Here is a 19883-nt window from a genome sequence, read left to right as displayed (position 1 = left end):
TAAGCTGTGATGTCACAACTAGGATCAAAAAGAGTATCTTGCCACATTTTGCCACAGCATTAACAGGATTTGAGGAGTCAGGAGGGTAACTCTAAAGAAGAATGTAATCGTTGCCATACAAAATGGAAGAAATGTATTCTGTTACTGTTTTTCCATAGTTAGAATTTGTTGTTTACCTTGCTGTAACAAACTCCATTTAAAGTTTAGTATCTACTTACCAAGGATGAAATTCACTTTCCCTTTTACTGGAGAAATATCAGGAATAGTGATATGTCACCTTCTGGAAGGTGAATGCTGAACTGTTCCCACACTCAATTTTGTAGTGAATGTCCAGCCACTGGGGCATCAACCAGATGGGAGGAATGTCCCTGCTCTACACTGAAAAGCTTGAATGAGAAAGTAACAAGTTTTTTTGTTTGTTTGTTTGTTTATCACTGACAGGCTGCCATAGATAAAGTATAGAAGGTTTCCATGTCTCAAAAACTCTGTATTAATTCATATATGATCTTGGGGCAAGTCACAGAATTTTTATTTGCCTGTTACCTTTAATATAATTACAGCATCCTGCATATTCTCTTCAAGCCTCACAAACTATCTGCATTGTTTTTCACTCAGAAAAAACAAAAGTGTCAGTAGGATGGTGCTGAGCACACCAGCAGTTGCACAAATTCAAACACCTCTCCACTTATTGCAGAAGAACATTAAAAAAAAAAATAATGAAATGGTTTGTCCAATATTTTTATAGAGATATAATTATTAAGATATAATTATTACTGCAAAGACAATACCCCATCTTTTTTCCTCTCCCTGATTTAGGAGTATGTGAAATGGACTAAATCTAATCTCTTTTTTACTTCTTTTGTCAAGCCTTGTATTTTGAGACTGTGTATTCAGCGATCAGTTCTTATTCTGGTGTTCTAAGGCTGTCGCCTATATTTGCATTAATTGAAATGGATAATTGAGGTAGTAATACCATCAGTCTCAGTTTCGTCAGGGCAGTCTCTTCTATGAAATAAATGTGACAGTTGCTGGCTTTGCATTGGGATTGGCCACAAGCCTCCACTTGTAGCATAATCGTTGATAAAATATTTTAATATTGCCAGGAGTAGAACTGCCATGGAGCCCAGACTTAACCTTAAGAAGTGTTTACCCATGGATGTGTTAAATGCATCTCAGTAGGGTACCTGTGCACTGAGAGAAGATGGGCAGGAAGTCAGGTTCTGAACAGCACAATAAAGCGTAGTGTGCATGGGAAATCTGCACGGCCCTGAAATGAGGCCCTTGTGGCTCTGCTGCTGTTGGCCTGCCTTTCCCAACTGTGCTATCCCTCTGGAGAATCTAACTTTGAAATGAAATAAAAAGCTTTTTCAGGTTAAGCACTGCATTGGCTGGATAACGATATGCACAGCACCCCTTTTCCCATTCCAAAATAGTTAAAGTTGTTTCTGATCATTTCAATTGCAGCTTTTGCTACAATTTTGAGAATCATCTTTGTTGTACATATTTAGAGGTTTCGAATATCGCACAAACATGCTGATCACTTCAGCTGTCTTAAGAGCTAGTTTATGGATGAAATACTTGAGCTAGTAACCTGCAGGCTGTTCGTGGCTGCTGGTGAGAGCTCTATCTACTGTTCCTCAGGCAGAAGTTGCTTTCTGCCCATAATTGCATGCATACAGCTTGCATACAGCTGCAAACAGCACAGGTCCCTGAGCTGCAGTTCCCAGACCATGCAAATGAGAATGCCCCTCTGCTCTGGACTTTCCATCCTCCTGAACCTCCTCAGATCATTACAGCCACGAGAACTACTGGCTTTGGGAGCTGTACCCCTTGGGTCACTTGTTTTCTTGCCTATGAGGAAATGGAGAAGTTCTTAAATATCTTAAGGTATGTTTTGAGCTCTTGTGCTGTGTTATTGCAGACATGCCAGTTACTCGCTGAAAGGTGGGAGTTACAGGCATGGCCTATTTTGCTATTGCATATGCAAGACTTGTCCAGAAGTGCCCAGGCAAAGATATAATTGCTTTGTTTAATAGATGCATTTGTAACTAAATGAATGGGCAGCTTAACTGAAGGAAGGGAAGACAATCAAATCAACTTCACAGTGCAGAATACCATTCAGAACCAAGTGAAGGACACTACAAGCAGAGGCCAGTGTCCCTTTAGCCACTACGTATTTTCTTTGTGTGTCTATAGTATGTGAGAGTACCATATCTGCAATTTTATTAGCAGCCTGTATTGCTATTATTCTCCAGAAAAAGAGGGTGAAAATAATAGAAATCAGAAAATTTACAGAGTATATACTGGAAGTAATGCTCATTTATAGGTAATAAACGACAATGAAAAGCTTTGTAGTGATTGTACCTGGACATAGGAAATGCTGAGGTGGAAACACTTGCTGCCTGCTTTTATTCTACAGGTATGTCTGGGGAAGGGGTGGGGGATTGCCTTTGTGGCCGTGGTGTTAGGGATTTTGCTTACTGGATAATTTGCAAACTGCTGTATGGAAGCATCGTGGTGACAGTTTAATGATGATATGGTGCTGCTTATATATAACCCCCCAGTCATGACAAACCTTTTCCCAGTTGGGGCTGGAGGAAATGAGTAATGCTTAACCCATTTGTGTGATCAATTCACTTAAGCAGCTACTGTGAAATGTTAATCACAACTTTAATTTGTACTGCATTAGCATTTTGATTAACTCGTAGGCTTGCTAGCACACTTGAAGCACTTTTACTCATAGTTACAGCTCGGAAATGACTTTTTGATTAATTAAGTTTGTTAGACAGCAGCTGAGCTTCCTGAATGCTAACCTTATGGGGCTAAAAGTTCAGGAGAAAGTTACTGGGAATAACTGTTGCTGTTGAAAAGGATTCTTGTGAATACACTCAAAAAATTTTAATTATTGACAAAATATTACATTGCTATTTTGAAACTGATTTTAAATGTTAAAGAGGGCAAATTTATACAGAAACAAACTGTATATTTTTCACAGGTTTGGTAGATTTGTCTTAGCTGTGGAACAAATGCAATCTTTAAGACATTGTTTAGGTTGAGGAAACTGGAATTTCTTGCCAAGAGATTTTTCTCAAAAACATGTTGTATTTACAGTTCACTAGCCTAGTATAGAATATCAATTTATTAATTAGTAATTTGAAAATAAATTGTACACTGGGATTCAACAAGTTCTGAACATGTTGGGTTATGCTCTACTCAGTTTATAATGCTAGTATCACATTCCATAGCTGCTTTTATTTCTGTAATACTACCAAAAAAAATCAGTAAGAGAGGAAGGGTTGCACTCCCCTAAATGTAGACAGTAAGTGACTTGTCCTTTCCCTGTTTCTGATCATACTAATAATGTTACTATGGAGGCTAAAGGATGAATACAAGGATAGTAATCTTACAAAGCAGCTAGGAAGGTCGTAATTTACATTCATCAGTGAGACCTTTATGTTGATGGGAGAATGAAGAATCAGTCTCTCATAGTGGGTAGCAGAGGAAGATGTAGCTGAATATGCTTTAAAAAAAATGGAGTGAGAATGCAGAGGGTAGTATAAAAAGAGTGCCCAAATAGGATTAATTACATCTTATTCACTATCTCTCTCATAGAGTGTACTTTTTTTTTTTTCTGTAGGCTAAAATTGTACAGCTGAATGATTCTGATATTTATTTGAAAGAACCCCTCCTATTTAATACATTTTTAAAAGGTAATTTTTGACTAGAACTCTGACCTGTTCTGCATATATGTAACATACAAAAGGTAGTGACCTTAAGATCCTCTGTAAGACTTCTTCAAATAAACTTTTAAAGTCTTCAGTTGTTGTTTCTAGGGTATATAACTAAAGCATCATAATCATGATTTATATAAAACCATGAAACTTATAATACATGGCATGCTTTAACATCTGAAAAATGTTACTTGTATTAGTATGATCTCAAGTCACATGTGGATTATAATATAATACCACATATTGGAAGGCTTCCTAGGTTTGAAGCATGTGCAAATAAAAAGATTTATATTATTCCATATTAACAGTTTTCAGGAAAATAGGTAAAATGGGAACATTTTTTATTTATTAAAATGTAGAAATATTTGTCATATAAACTGTAATCTTGAACAGTTTTAATTAGGCACAATTCTAATGCTTGATTTAAATGTAATGATTTAAATCTAAGGATTTAAACATGTGAAGTCTAGTCCTAGACAACAGAACATATATTGGCAAATATGGTAGGCAAGGGTAGGGATATTTTCATTATTTGATATTAGAATACTATACACAAAAAACTGGGGTACAAAAATAAGGATAGAATCCAACTAGCCTTAACTCTCTTTTTTAACTTAATTGTGCAATAAATTTGAAGTATTTTAGTCTCACAGAGTTTATTTCTTTTATATATCTGTTTCCTTTCTCAAGGCATCACTTCAGAATAAGATTTGTAGTGAAGAATAAGATTTGTATTTGTTTGTCTGAGAATGTGTTGGATTTATTTTACTAATGTAATGTGTGTAATGTAATGTTTCATTCTAAGGTGAATGTGTTTCTGCCTGCAACACTGTACAGAGTAGTGTAGAAACCTTCAATTTCCCAAATGAAGGTACTCAAGAATGTACTGTAGTCTACGACACACTGATACAAAAAGTAAAATGAATCTTTAAAGAGTGGGAAAATTTGAGCCATGTAACTCACCTTAGGTACTCCTGAAGTTTCAGCTCCCACCCACCAAAGCATTACCACCAATAGCATCACTGTAGGCAGTTTACTTTCAGCTGAGTAATCACAGATGTGATTCTCAGCCATAAGTTACCTTAGTCCACTTAGCTAGCTTCTTTATCCAGAGCTGTTCTCACTGTTCATTTGGCTTCATTGCCACCTTTCTTGATATAATTTAGCCAAAAATATCAATATTTATATATGCAATGTTTACATTTATATTTACAGTATTTAAGCAGAATGCTTAGTGTTTTCAGAGCTGTATAAAACAGGTGAGTTCAAACAATAATAAAGAATAGTTCACACAGTATACGATCTCTGTTAAGATGCAAGCTGTTTTATTTTAACATTTCAATATCTTACCTTGAAGAAAAAAGCTATTTAAGTCATTTCAGTAGGTCAGAAGCTCTACTGGTTGTACAGTCTCTGGTTGCCTGCCACCCATCCAGTCATACAAGACTGATCTGGAGTATCTGTATTTCAAATGAAGGACGCAAACATTATTGCAAAAACAGTGTTAAAGTTTTGCAAAAAGCTTCTAAAGTAAAATATTTGGAATCAGGACATTTCTGTTGCTAGACAAATCTGAATGAGGGGGGAAGGGTTGTTCATTAGGGAACTATTTATTATCTGCTGTTTTGAACACAGAGTGCTTAAAAACAACAGAGAAAAGGATTTTTTTGCTATCACTTCTATGTCATATAATCACTTCTCCTACATCCTGCCTCCATCTTTGCTTTCCCTCAAGATAACATCATTCAAATTCCAAGCATCAGTAAAAACATTCGGATTCACTCTAGATCAGAAAGGTACGATTTGATCATTTTAAATAGTTCAGTATTTTAACCAAACATTGCTCCCAAAAATGAGCTGATGGAAAATTGGTAATAGAATGCGTAGGGCTTGGTACTAATGCTCCTCCACCGTGAAGAAAGAAATAGCAAGAGATTTTGTTCCAAACATTTTGACGTTCAATTCTGAATATCATCAAAATGAAAATCTTTGCCATACCCCATAAGATACATCATTCATTCATTGAGCATTGTTTCTGCCCTAACCCTACCATGGTTTACAGCAAGTTGCTTCCCTTGTTGACTTGTTGTACAAGTCAAATTATTTTTGGTAATGATGGCTAAAATGCTAAAGGACACGTTTAATAATTGCTGTTATTACTTCATGGTTGTCAGAGCATGACACTGGAAAGGCTTAAGAGCTAAAATCTGATTCTTTCATCAAAACCCATCTCACTGTATGCCTCTGGTTTTATTCTCCGAAGTGTAGAAAGAAGCCCAAATAAGACAATGGTAAGTATTTTTCATTATAACAAACAATATTTCCCTTCACTCCATCTATTTACCCCCCTCATTTCCACTGTAGGTTAAAAAGCAGTGGACATCAGGCTTTTTTTTAATTGTTGGTTTACTAAAATATATAGTTTGTTTTCTGTAAGTAAAAGCATCTTTATAGTTTTATCTTGTGTCACTTTTGCACTCGCTGTCCTCTTCTCTCTTCTCTTTTAAATTTTTCTCTCTGATGAAATTATCTTGTGTTGGCAAGAAATTCTGAGGCTAAATAGGTAGATGAACAACTTGTGCCATTTTCAGTTTAGAATGATATTCTTAATCTATTCCAATCCTATCAGCTGCTAAATATTTAGAAATTTCTTACACCTTTGCAAAATAAGAATTAAAGTTAAGAAGTAACAAATTTCCAGAAAAAAAAAAAAAAAAAAAAAAAAAACAACAGTAAAAACAAGAAGCAACTGGAGAACATAAATATTGTTCATCAGATGACAAATATTAAGTAATTATTAATTTTTCTTTTACATTTTTTTCTTTTTATAGTTGTGCTAATTTGAAGGAAAACGGCTCAATTTGTTACTTTGAGTATTTATAAGAATTTCAATAACAATTTGAATATCAAGCATGTGTGTTTTACACTTAGGAGAAAATGAAGCATGTGTAGGTTTCCAAGGCAGCAGATGAAACAAGCCAACTTTACCATTGTTCTGACTTTTTCACAATGTCACTGTCTTGGATTTCACATCCAGATAGAGATGCTGTGAATAAATTCTATGGGTGAAGAAGCAGAAAATAAGGAGGAAAAGAGGATTTGCCATGTGGATTCATTATAACAATGTGGAACACAGAGTCTCACATGCACAGGCTTTCCTTACTCCCTACGGGATATCTATCTGCAGGCCTCTATCAATTTCTAGGAGATTTTCTATGTGAAAGGATCCTCCAGTTAATTTCAGAGTATAGCTTGTTTTAGATTTATCTTTCTCTTACGTCTTCTCTCTTCCTTTTCCCCTTTTCAAGCCTCTGCTAAAAGGGTGAGAGTAGGGGAATAGATTAAAAAAAAAAAAAAAAAGAAAAAAAAAAGAAAGAAAGAAAGAAAACAATGAAAACAATGTTGTACATCTATCCTCAGAAGCATTTTATGAAAATACCACTGCTTTATGCTGACTGAAAATACAGCTTACTGTATTCTTCTTGCTGTTCATGGAGAAGGCAGGATAAGTATGTATCCATTATTATTAATGTACATAGAGCAGTTTCATGATTGAGGAACGTGATGTTTTAGGCTATGCCAGAATAGCAGAAAGGAAAGAGAAAGAATCAAGTAGTGTAAAATAGGAGGGAGATAAAACACTGTCTGAGCATCAGGCTGAGAGGCACTGACAGTACCATGTATCTTTCGAGATGTGGAAGCAGGTAAAGAACAACCCATCCTCTAAGTTTAAAAGCCAAGATTCACTCTGATAAATGCTGAGAACAATTCTGTCTTTATCTGACTAAAAATGATGTGAACCAACGCATACATCTCTAGGCCGTAAAGCTGTTCAAGTGTGATTTCAAACATAATCTTGTTTCCTAATGGTTAAGATAATCATACCTGGAAATCACCTTGGCAAGCCAAGTGAAAAGACAGAAAACAGTTGCTGTTGGGCCGTGAGGTACTTCTAGGGTAAAGAGGATCGTTGTTTCAGGGTACTATGACTGTTCCTCAAAAAAAAAAAAAAAAAAAAAAAAGAATGTTAAATCTAGTTCATTATTAGCTGAAAGGCACTTTATCCACAACTCATGAGAAATGAGACAACATTTGTGTAATTCAGGATAACACCTTAAATATTTTTCTAAGTGTCAGTGATCTTTTCAGTGTGATCTGAAATAAAACCTGTTGAAATTGCATTGTAAACTGCTAAAATAAACTGTGTGACTGACCATGACTGAAACTAACTTGTGTCTTTAAACTCAGCGTTTCTCCAGAATCAGTGTAATTTAATTGAAATAGCTCTGCATGTGTAAACAGCTCCTTTGTTTAAAGAAGATTTCACTGTTTAGTTTGCCTTAAGTAAATGCTGCCTTTTGTTTGTCTGTAAAACATTTGATTAAATGTAAAGACTTACATAGACAGCATCCTGTCATTACACTAGTGGCTGGAAAATACATTAAAATTATGCAGGCTATGGGCTGTCTATGAAAGTATCAACCAGTATAATTTGTCTTGTAAAGAAAAACCCATGAAAACATCCTAAGCCTAGTCCTAAAATCAAACTACAGTTCTCCTAATATCAAGAAGATAATATTTAAAGAAGCATGGAAACTGTTCAATATGCCAGACTGTTTTCTTGCTTTCTTGAAAAAACATTTTCCAGTATTTTAATCAAATTTTCTACATGGCAAACCACTTTTAAATATGTGACTTTGTACTGAGTTGGAGTGCTGTAATATGAAAACACAGACTTTATTGTGATTACAGTGGCATTAAACAAGAAAATTAGAGAACAAACATATAGTTTAATTTTCTTCACCTGCTGAAATACTCCCATAAATCATATTAGTTGCTTTAATGTACCGTAGACAGGGTAGAAAGTATATATACAAATAACTGCATCCACTATTTAAAAAATTACATTGAAGATGAAAGCTTGTGCTTGGTTCTTTCTCCTTTGGATGAATTCTTAAATTCTCCTTCAGACTAACCAAATACAATTCAGCTTCAGTCTCAGGAAAAAAAAAAAAAAAAAAAAAAAAATATTTCTTTTTCACGTCAATAGGACCACTCACAATGTATGCTCTGTAACGAATTTTGCAGAGTTAGATCTTTATGCTAGTGATATTAGAGTATAGCTTTCACTTATGTTGTCTAAAATGTGGACATATAAATGGAAAGGGAACTCACAAGAAAGCAGGATGACCATTAACACTTTTAAGCGTGACGTGTATCTGGATGTTTTTTTTTGTTTGGTTGATTGTTCTTTTTTTTAATGTTCTTGGGGAAAGCCTTTCAGATTCAGCATAGAGATGCCAAAGTGACAGCCAGACATCCCTCATTATCTAAACAATCAGCTGTATACAGTGTAAAGAGTGAAATCTGTGTTGTTGCTGACTGGTCTTACTCAACCCACGTAAACGATTAGCTGTTTTGTAATCTTTCTTCAAGATTTAAAGTTAGGTGTCAGTGTCGAACGAAACCTCAAAATGCCCAGTACACTAATTTCAGGTTTCTGTCTAGTCCCATTCAGGACACACTTTTTAAATTCCTTAGGTTTGAAATGGGAGTAATAGTAACTGCTACTGGTAAGTGATGTTGGTATTAATTTTGGAACAAATGTAAATATGTTGTCGTTCTTAAATAGACCAAATATTTTTTGAATAATTACACAAATGTGGTAAAGCTCTTATGTCAAAACATGAACTAGTACTGCAGTGAATTAACATCTTCCTTTCCAGTGAACTTTGAGATTTATTCTTTTCATTCTCAGTAGTATCATGTAAAAGAGAGGTTATTTTTAAGGAAAAGATCCACCTTCTGCTCCCACCTCCCCCCCACCCCAAAACATGGTGTAAATTAGTCACCTTTTCAAGGGTAGCAGTTGATGATGCAGGATGCAATCCATCTTTTTTCAAGGTTAATTCAAAAGGTGCCTACTGCCATCAGTAGAAGTTGCATTAGATTCCTCCATGGAAGGCCTAGAAATTCATGTATGTTAAACATTAAATTAATGTTCTTATTTGTATGAACCAGAAATACAATTATACTTGCTTTTTCTCTTTTTATATATGTCTCCTTTGATTAGGCAATGCTGGATGTTGCAGCACATCATGGCTGGCTGGTGACTGCTCTGAATATAACCAATTTGGTGCAGATGGTGGTTCAGGGTAGATGGATACACGACTCTTCCCTGCTTACTTTGCCCAATATAGAAGTACACCATCTTTACCTTTTTCGGTATGTACCTATTCCAAGTGTTTGCAGGTTTGCAATTTCATTCCACCTGGCTGCTGGTAGTGTTTGAATGTCATTGTTGTGCCCAAGAATGTTCATTAAAGTAACAGAAGCAAACTCATTCTTTCACAGTGCTGCTTTCCCAAATGGAGGTTTTGTTTCTGTTTTCAATATTCATTGATTAATTAACCCACACAGATTATTTTGAGAGCCATGATTCCAGACAAATGAACAAGAGATCACTGGAAGGGTTCCAAGTTCTAACAAATCTAACTCTGTATATTAATTACCTCTTTATTTTAATCCATTATAAAAATACATTGTGTCCATCTTAATATCATAGTGCTGAGCTCTATAGATGCAATAAATAATTAGTGCTGCCAAAAAACAAATGACCAGCATTTAATAACTGAAACCAGCATGGATATTTACCACCAAAACAACTGAAAATAAATGTTCGCTTTCCCTCCCTGGAAATGTTTTTCTGCCTGTATCAGGAAGTGGAGCCAAGAAAAAAGGAAGAGTGTGCACGGAGGTTACCAAGGACCTATTGAGTGTCTTCCTGAACTCATGGCTGCCTGTGAAGGAAGAGAGAATGTTTTTGCTTCCATTGTGGACAGTGAATTGCAAACAGCACACATTTCACAGGTAATACTTTCAATCTTGGTCATTATCAGTACGATAGGAAAGAAAAAGTAGTTGGGAAAAGAAATACTCTCTCCCCTTCAGTTAATAGCACATGATTATTCCATATAAAGTGTAATATATTCATTGCTCTAATTTCAAAGGCACTGCTGGCTTTACAGAGGTTCTTCTCAGCCTATTTTCTCAATATTATTTTCTCTTATTCTCTATTTACTGAAAACATTGGTTTATGTTGGTTTATGGCTGATTGGTTTATCTGGTTTATGGCTGATAAACACATCTCCTTGCTCTAAAGATGCTTGTCTAGGTTGTACAATCTTCTAGGTGTTATCCACCTTTTCATAGCCAGATATGCACTAGGAATGCAAATGTCATCATAGGTGGTTTCTGAAGTGGTCTGTCAGACATCTTTTATTCTGAAAATACCTTTAGTAAAAGATCCAGTGCTCATTTTCTATTTGAAACAGAAAAAGCAGATAAAATTTCACAGGGAGGAAAAAAAATTCTCAAAATGTTGAAGCTGCTCTCAGATCTTATTTTCAGTTTTTTTTTCAAGCAGTTTCCAGCAAAGGACAGCTTTAGTCCTAAAAAAGGACTATTTTTTTTACTTCCATAGTATTCATCACATGATAAGCCTATTGATTTCAAATAAATGTATGAAAGAGGAAAACTTCAAAAGCTATACTTCACATGATTTTTATTTGAATATTTAAAAGGACAGCAATATGTCCTGTGTTTGACTGTTCAGCTTCAGTTAAACCTTTTACTGGTATGCAAACAAGAAGAAAAGTATTTAAATGTCTCTAACAGACATCTGCATTTCTAACTAAATTACCATCAAAATTCTGAATTGAGAAAATGTATTGACATCAAAACAAGGCTTCCTTTAACAACAGATTTCTAACATAATACACATTGATTTCAGTCCAACTTTTAGATGTGATAAAAAATTAGAACATTGTTATAATTAGTTCAGGGAGAACTCAGAAGTAAACTTACTTAATTTATTTGCATAAATTGCCATTCTGTTATCTTTAAAAGCAAATGCAAATTGGCTCTGTCTGATATGATGATGGTTATTTGGCTCAAAAGTGCTTCAATTTGCGTAGCAATCTGGTGTCGTCTCTGCAGTGAGGCGATCCCAGGTAACATACAAATCCTGAATTATTCCAGAAATTAGTATGTTTAAAGCATCAATTTAAGTGCTAATTGCAGTAGTAATGAGAAAAAGCAGTACTACTGTGAGATTTGCATCTACTGCCCCATCAGTATGCCTGGAGCGGCTGCTGACTGGCAGAGGATTTGGCTGCTAATTAAATAATTGTATGCATGGCAGTGTTCTTGTCTGATTCAATAGATGAAGATTAATCCTCAGATAAATATGTTTGGCTGGTATTGAAATGTCTTAGCAGTTTCCTCAAAAATAGCTTGTGTGTATGTGGTGTGTACATTCACACTGTGAATGACTCTATGCCTCTATATGTCTATGTTTGTAAATATAGATGCATATAAGAGGAAAAAAAACATACTGCCTCAGCATTGTATAAGGAGAAAATTTCATTTCTGTGAGTTGGGAATGGCCATACTGGGTATTGCAAAGCCATGACTGTGTTACTCGGGTCATTGCAAAAGTGAACCTTTATACCAACATTTTATATTTTATGGCTTTTTTTATCCAGTAAAAAACTGTCATAATAGCTTGCATAGAATTAAAATTTATATTGAGACTGCCTGTTGAGTACCTTCATATTTAAAGTCACATATTTAATGTGCACTTAAACTAGGGCCAGCCAAGAGAAAATATCTCCAATAAAGGAAAGTACCTTTATAATATAGTTCCTATAATGAAAAAAATACAAAATTACAGACTTTAAACCTAGCATTCTGGAATCAGACCTGGACAAAGTCAAATAAAGTGGTAACTACACCACAAAAATTCCTAAAACATTCTTTTACTTATAAACCTTTTACTTCTCACTCATAATATATTGAACCTGTATTTTAAACATGTTACTAGCACAAAAATGGTTAAAAAAAAAAAAAAAAAAAAAACAGTTTAAGCTTTATAAATTTGGGGAAGACAGGAAAAGGAAAGAAATTTCACATTTCAAAAGAAGAAAATATCTTTTAAGCAGATTGGTAATTAATTAATAGCAGTTCTTGAAGCTGCTCATAGATTTGGAATATTAACCTAAGTCTTGGGGAAAGTTTATTGGCAAAATTGTTAATGATGTTATTAAAGGTTCATGAAGAATTTCTAATGTGTTATATTTTGAATCTATGGGTTTGATATAAAGTTATGTATATAAAAGATAAAGTTATATAAAGATAAAGCTAAAGATCTATATATAGTATATGTAAATTCATCCATTAGGTGCATTGATACATTTTAAAGGAGTGAATATGTGCTTATGTAATCCTAAACAGGGGAAAAAAAATAGAATAGTCAATATCTAAATGATATGGGAGTCTGAGCTTAATTTTGCAAATATTAGTTACAAGCCTAAACATAACTGAATATCACCTGGACTTTAAATTCAACAGCTATTCAAAAACTATATAGACTGTAACTCTGATCTTTGGCTTTAAGCTTCAAGTTTGTTCCAGTGATTCATTCTGAGTTGTATTTTTTAGCGATGCTTTTCAGTTTCTAAGGCAATTAGGCACCTTTTACAATACTAAGCTGGTTATTTATATTATTGAAAGACAAAAAAGCAACCCCAACATTTAAAGAACATTAGCTCTGCTCTGGTATTACCTGCTTTTACTCTGGAAGTATCTGTGTTTCTGTAATCTTCTTTTTCATTTTTATCTGCTACTACTCAACTTCTCCCTCAATGAGAAAAGCATCACTATATTTTATCAAAATTGCATGGATGATAAAAAGACAGCCTGTTGTCAATGGTGCATCAGTGATCAAGCAGCACTAACTTTCTCTTCAATTTTCAAAAACATAAGACTTGGAGAATGACGTATTACAACTGCCTTCTTATCTGATTAAGATGTTATTCAGAGTTACTTTGCTTTGTTTGCACTGTAAAAGCTACGTGAGAACATGACAGCCTTTGACACATAAAATTTGTAGCCTTGTATAGTATTAACAGGACCAAATGAGAGTCTTCAACAGAGCAACAGGTAACGTCACAAAAGGAGTTAATACAGAATAACCACTTCTAAAATTAAACTTTCTTCTAACATAATTATAACAGGCCTTGTCCCGCAAGATAGCATGCATAAAAATTTACTAAATAAACAATATCCAAAGTATAATAAAAGGGATGGTCACCGGGTTGGTATAGATCAGAGTGCCTCTTCTGAAAACAGCAACAAGTACACTGCTACGGTGCATGAAGAATCTCACACAGTAGGTCTGCAGATTCATCAATAAGATTCATCCTAAAAACATCTACATTAAACAGAAAATCTATTTGCCAGTTAAGGTGTAACTACACAAGTTGTCTCACCTGGTGTGATCTGCTGGTGATGATTTTATTATGGTCTTATGTGTTAAATGTAGCAAAATCTTGGCAACTAATATTTCATTAAGAATGCCTTTGGTGTTTTTTCACCTTCGAGGTGCTGCCTTTTTTCCCCTTCTTTTCAGAACCGGGACAGAAAGGAATCTATCTTTTCCCTTAACGCTCTGGCTGTTGTATTCTGTTTTCTGTTACAGTGTTCCTATCTTTTATAAACTAAAGCATTGGAACATGAATGCAATTTGTCAGTGTCCTGTTGTACACTCCAGCTCTGTGAGCGCTCACAGCTGGCCCTCCCCACCTTCTCCATTGAACGGACACAGCTGTTTATGCAGCACACACAAGAGGGAAGAGAGAAAGAGATTAGTTTTAGCCTAAATCAGTTTTCTCATTTATTTCAGATGGGCTATGGTAATGCAGCCATTTTAATCCAACCTAAGTCTGCGCCGCAGCCGAAATGGGCAGTTCTGCCCTCCCCGTGCCATTTTCACCTCTCCTGACCTGGCTTGCTGCACAGCTGCACAAATGGTTCAAGTGAGGAGGTGGGAAGGAGCATCTGGGGATGAGGGGAGGAGGGATCACATCAGCCCTCTCGCTGACAGTCAAAATGGCCTGTGGCCAAGTGGCTAGTGAATGCGTGTGCCAGCAGGGGAGCAGGCAGGAGCACTTCTTTCAGGTTCATGCTTATTTAGAGGGCTCACAGGATTACAGGATAGGCTTCCACAATCAGCTTTAAGCTGATCTAAGTTCATGCTGTCACCAAAATGATTAGCAAGCTGATCCATCTAGCTGCACAACCACAGTATGGCAGTGCCAACCCACTGGGGATGGAAGGGGGGACAGCTTGCTGTGGGAGAGAGGCACACAAAACCTTTTCCTATGGCAGTGCAATCTTAGTTGTACTCACCCTGGCTGCTGTATCCCTAATCGTGTATTAACATACACCATTGTTGTAAGGATGAATCTTGGTATTGGTGTCTGCAAAAATCAAACCTAACTTTTGCTACAGCTCTAGACCTTCCAGCTCAGAAAAAGTAATCAGAGATGCATCAAGCATAATCCAAATGAAAACAGATTCTGTTAAAACACAAGACAGTCTAAACGATACATAAAATATGTAGGTATGTATACTTCAGCCTTTTTCCAAATAAAACATTTCTGTTCTATGCCAGTATTGCCCATGTGAATGAGCCTACTCTCTTCATTCCCACAAGATCCCACCTGCTGGCACCTTACCAAGATCAGTATTCTTCCCTTGTTCTCCTTCCTGCCCTCTATGTTGCTTTGTTTTGGGGATGGAAGGGAAGGAGGGCAGAGTAGAGGGTGGTGGTGGTTGTTTTCATTTGTTTTTCTTCCAGCGTCAACCTCATCTATCTTTTTCACCCCTAGCGAGGCCACAAATCACTGCCACCATTCCACAGCAAAGTTTGTTATTCCTTCTTCCTAAAAGATTTCATCAAGTGAATATGCTGATTTTTACTAAATGAAGGCCTGTGTTACTTCCCTCCAGTTTTGTCACAGCTTCTCAGCAGTGCTTTTGCTTGTCTGATGGAGACCCAAATGAGAAATATGTAGGGTTGCATTTTCAGGATGCTTCATGAATTGCCACATGTAAGGTTGAAGAAACTGCCACATTCAGCTACATAAATCGTATGCCTCTAGCCACGGTTCTCTGTGCAAAGATAAAAGTTGAAGGCCTGTTGCAGTTCGCAAGAAATGACAGACTTAAGATTACTCTGGAGGATTGTAAGAAGAAGGGTTCATGAAGATCGATGGAAGAAAACCTTAAAAAAAAAAAAGTCAGGATAACTTTGGATATGCAGTTGAACTTTTGGTTAATTATCTGAACTGATCCTCTGAACTCTCTGAGGTTTGCCCATTGCTAATTAGCACTGCAGTGACTTGTTCTTTATGGATTATGCTAAGGAAGTTTAATTTAAAACTTAATTATACTAGTTTTTAAGTGGCTTATAGGAAAAAAATACTTTAATCGGGAGTGGTAAGGAATTTTTCCTGTGTTCAGACATCAGTAATCTTAGTAAGGCATGTATAATGTGCTTGAGAGTTTCACATTTGTTTTATTTGCTTAGAAGAAATTAGAGTAAGAAGTTAAGAAAAAGTATTTTATGTTTGTGATTGGAAGAGTTGTACTATTAAATATGATATTCCAATACATAATAAATTATTATTAATATAGAATAAGAATGTCAATCACACATTGAATTATTATTATGACAGTCGTCTGAATTGTATAGATTGTCTTGTAAACCACAGGGATCTGTTTTTTCTACAGGCTTGGAATTTCTTGTCCCGTTTGCCAATTCTGAACATTAGCCTGAGCATTAAGGGCTGTTGGGATGATGCAGTGCAGCCTCAGAACGAAGTGCCTGTTCCTCTGTTGACAACAGACACACGAGATGACAAAAGATGGATCAAGTTGCATGCTGATCAAGAATATGTGCTCCAGATAAATCTGCAGAGAACCCAGATGGGGTATCAGGTAGATAAATTTATTATTTCCTTCCCAAGTGCAGAATTTTCCATTTATGCTTTACACAGCATAACAATATTTTTATGGTTTAAGAATTATGTAAATTATAAACACTTTAAAAGCTTTTTCTGTGTTAGTAGTGAAGCAGATGGTTTTTCAGGGTGTAGTAGGACAGTAAATAGAGGTAAAGGTAAAATCCTAAACCAGTTACCGTCAATGAAAAAAGTCTGTCATTATTTTTTTTTTACAAAACAGGAATTCATAAAGTTCATTTACTTGGGTACTATAAAGCAATAGCAGTAGAAATGTTCACTTCACTACCCAAACTCTTATCACTCATATTCTTACATATCCTGCTTCCCCAAATCAGTTTATAAGTGTTCCTATGAAATTCTCATGCACCTCCAAATTGCATACCAGAACCCATACCTATAAATATGTTTCTACTTGTAACACATCTTCAGCCTCAAGGGAATCTGTAGGAAGAAAAAAAGGTCCGTAAGGCTACTCCGTAAGCCATTTGATTTGAACTGGAAAGAAGGAGGGAGCAGAAGCATTTCATGCAGTGATCACTGTTTTATAAACATTTCCCTGAATTTGATCCCTCTTTTGTATGAAACAGCTGGATCAAACTGTTTCAGAAGCTTCGTTGCTTTGGAGGTGTTTTTTCTTCCGTATAAATCTTCAGTAAAACCTTTCCATCTACAGAGCACAAAATGAATGCTGATTGAGTATACATCATTTTATCTTCAGCTTTCAGCAGTAAAGTCACTGTCTTAAAGAATAATTGGAATAATCTTTCTTTTTGCTATATCGACCTGAAATAAAGATTTCAGGTGCTTTTCTTTGTTGTTTGTTTGTTTGTTTTTGTCCTTCTATTAATCTTAAACAATATTGTTTAGCATTATTTAAAGACACAAGGTTTACAATTAACCCTTCTGCTGAGAATAGCATTTGGGATACATTAGATGAAATTACAAAAAGGGAACGGTATTTCCATTCAAGTTGAAATAGCTTAAAAAATAAGTGGAATGATATCTTGTATTCTGTTGTGTTGTTTTTGTTTTTTTTTTCCCTTTGAACTGTTTTTCTCTGTTTGTTTATTTTGAATATAAGTCTTCATCTGGAAAGAAATAAAAATATTTTAATTTGCATCTGGCTAAATTATAGTATTATGTAAAAAATCATGTGTGTGTTTTTGTGGTTTTTCATTCAAGGAAGAATGGTATTTTGGAACAATGATTTCCAGTTTTACTAAACTGTTTCTTTTCCCTAACAGGGAAAGCAAGACAGTAAAGCAGTGGCTCCCCGATTCCCCAAAGTTAAAGATGAAGGATGGTTTTTGATATTGGGAGAAGTTGATAAAAAAGAACTAATCGCCCTGAAGAGAACTGGATACGTCAGAAATCGAAATACTGTCTCTGTTGCTTTTTATACTCCAGAGACTCCTGGAAAGTATGACAAATTTAGAAAAAAGTTCTCAATAATTCTCTCTTCCAAGTGGCTGAGACCTAATTTCCAAACTAATGATTCTGTTTTTTACATTTTAGGTGTATCTACACATTGTATCTCATGAGTGACAGCTACCTTGGCATGGACCAACAGTACGATATTTACCTGAATATTATCCCAGCTGGTACCTCAGCACAAGCCACAGCAGAGGTATCTGATGCTATGAGTCACCTGACTTTAAGCTAAGGTGATCTGAAAAGTCAGTTTAGAAGAACTGGTCTTTCTGCTAACATATCTGGTCATTCTGGACATCCAAAAATTCGTTTGCCTTAGTGGAACCAACTTCTAACCTCAAGACAACTAGGAAAGTGAAAGTGACTACTGTATCGACTCTGGTAACACAGAGTTAGCCACAGTGGCCTTACTCCTTTGTAGTTTTGTCTTTTCTTGGTGCATCTTTCTTTTGGAAGTCATATTGATCTTTTTATTCCTGATAGAGTTGCTGTAATTCAATTTTGACACATCAAAATAAAAGATGCTGTAATTTGCGCAAATTTAGGGCTATAGTCTTCATTTTGAAAAGCGCTCTGTAGCCTATGTATTAATGTAGTTTAAATAAGCAACTTTTTTTTTAATTTATAGGGAAAAATACAAAATTTGATCTAAGAGCTGCTGAAAATATTGATGGATGTGTTATATTTCATGTTTAATAAAATGTCCATAAAAATATTTTGCATTCAATTTTTTTTCAGTGTAAAACATACAAGATATATAGTAACAAAATCCTCCTCTTATGCAATGCTACATTTTAAAAGTGATAATCTAAAGGAAATTTTTCAAAAATTTATACTAATTATGTATGCAGTAAGTCTGGTTATAAAGGCATACTAAACAGTCAAAAATGTTTCCAGTATAGAAATGATGCTATTTATATAGATCATAAAGTTTACTCTCTACATATAATACATATACATCATACATATCGATTACATATGTGTAACTGCTTCTTTAGTGTTTTTTCTTGGGTTTTGAAGAAGTAAGGCAAATAAAAACATGTGTCATGGTCTAGGTTTAAGTGCTAGAGTGGGTAACTACATTTTGTGAATAAGGGAGAGTTAGGCTCCAAAGAATGGGAGCAAGAAAGCATTCTGCCAGACAGCAGGTAGTATCTAAGAGAGGCCCAACTCAGTGTTGATACCACAGATGCTTCATCTGCAAGACGTAAGTCTGAAGAGAGAAGATATCAGCGTTTACTTTTTGCACAGTACAGTGATTAGACTGCTTATCTACACATCATGAGGTTAGTCTTTTTGTCAACCTTCAGAGGATTCCGAATGCTGAGCAAGTACTTGAAAGCAACATACTGCAAAAGCATCACACAACTTAATTGAGATAGATCTTAAACTCAGTATTAATATTTGAACTTGTTCGGCTTTGCATTTAGATGATACTTCAGTGAAGTAATGTGTATCATTTTGCTATCATTCTCATTGTATTTCACCAGATCAAAGAATACAGCAGAAGTGTTACCTGGAACCTTCCCCTAAGAAAATAATAGCAGGCCCAGCTAGAGCTGTTTGCCCAAGACTTATGTCTAGTCAGCTATTGAATACTTCCAGCGATGGAAACTCCACAACCTCTCTGGGCAACCTGTTCCTTCCATTGCTCACAACACCCTCACAAGAAGTGTTCCCTGATGTTCCCTGACAGTCTCCTGTGTTTCCTTTTGTGCCCACTGCATCTTGTCTGCCTTTTGTACTGGGCACCACTGAAAAGAGGCATCTTTGCACCTTCCCTTCAGATATTGTTATACATTGATAAGCTCCCCTTGAACCTTCTTCTCTCTAAAGTAAACAGCCCCAGCTC

The 19883-nt window shown here is 35.5% G+C and overlaps 1 protein-coding gene across 6 annotated transcripts in view; it reads left to right on the top strand.

Moving 5' to 3' along the window:
* Positions 1-18746, top strand: part of ASCC3 (activating signal cointegrator 1 complex subunit 3) — a 280518-nt gene extending 261772 nt beyond the window's left edge. For all 6 annotated transcript variants that reach the window (XM_084513434.1, XM_084513436.1, XM_084513435.1 and 3 more), the window contains 5 exons: positions 9805-9956; positions 10451-10601; positions 16368-16574; positions 17845-18020; positions 18116-18746. In XM_084513434.1, coding sequence (XP_084369560.1) covers positions 9805-9956; positions 10451-10601; positions 16368-16574; positions 17845-18020; positions 18116-18263 — 834 coding nt within the window. In that variant the 3' untranslated portion in view covers positions 18264-18746. The remainder of the gene's footprint in view (positions 1-9804; positions 9957-10450; positions 10602-16367; positions 16575-17844; positions 18021-18115) is intronic.
* Positions 18747-19883: the final 1137 nt, after the last annotated feature.

Source organism: Aythya ferina (assembly GCF_964211825.1).
Source record: "Aythya ferina genome assembly, chromosome: 3".
Classification (NCBI taxonomy): domain Eukaryota; kingdom Metazoa; phylum Chordata; class Aves; order Anseriformes; family Anatidae; genus Aythya; species Aythya ferina.
Note: the sequence above shows the minus strand (reverse complement) of the source record. Positions and strands in the feature narration are given on the sequence as shown.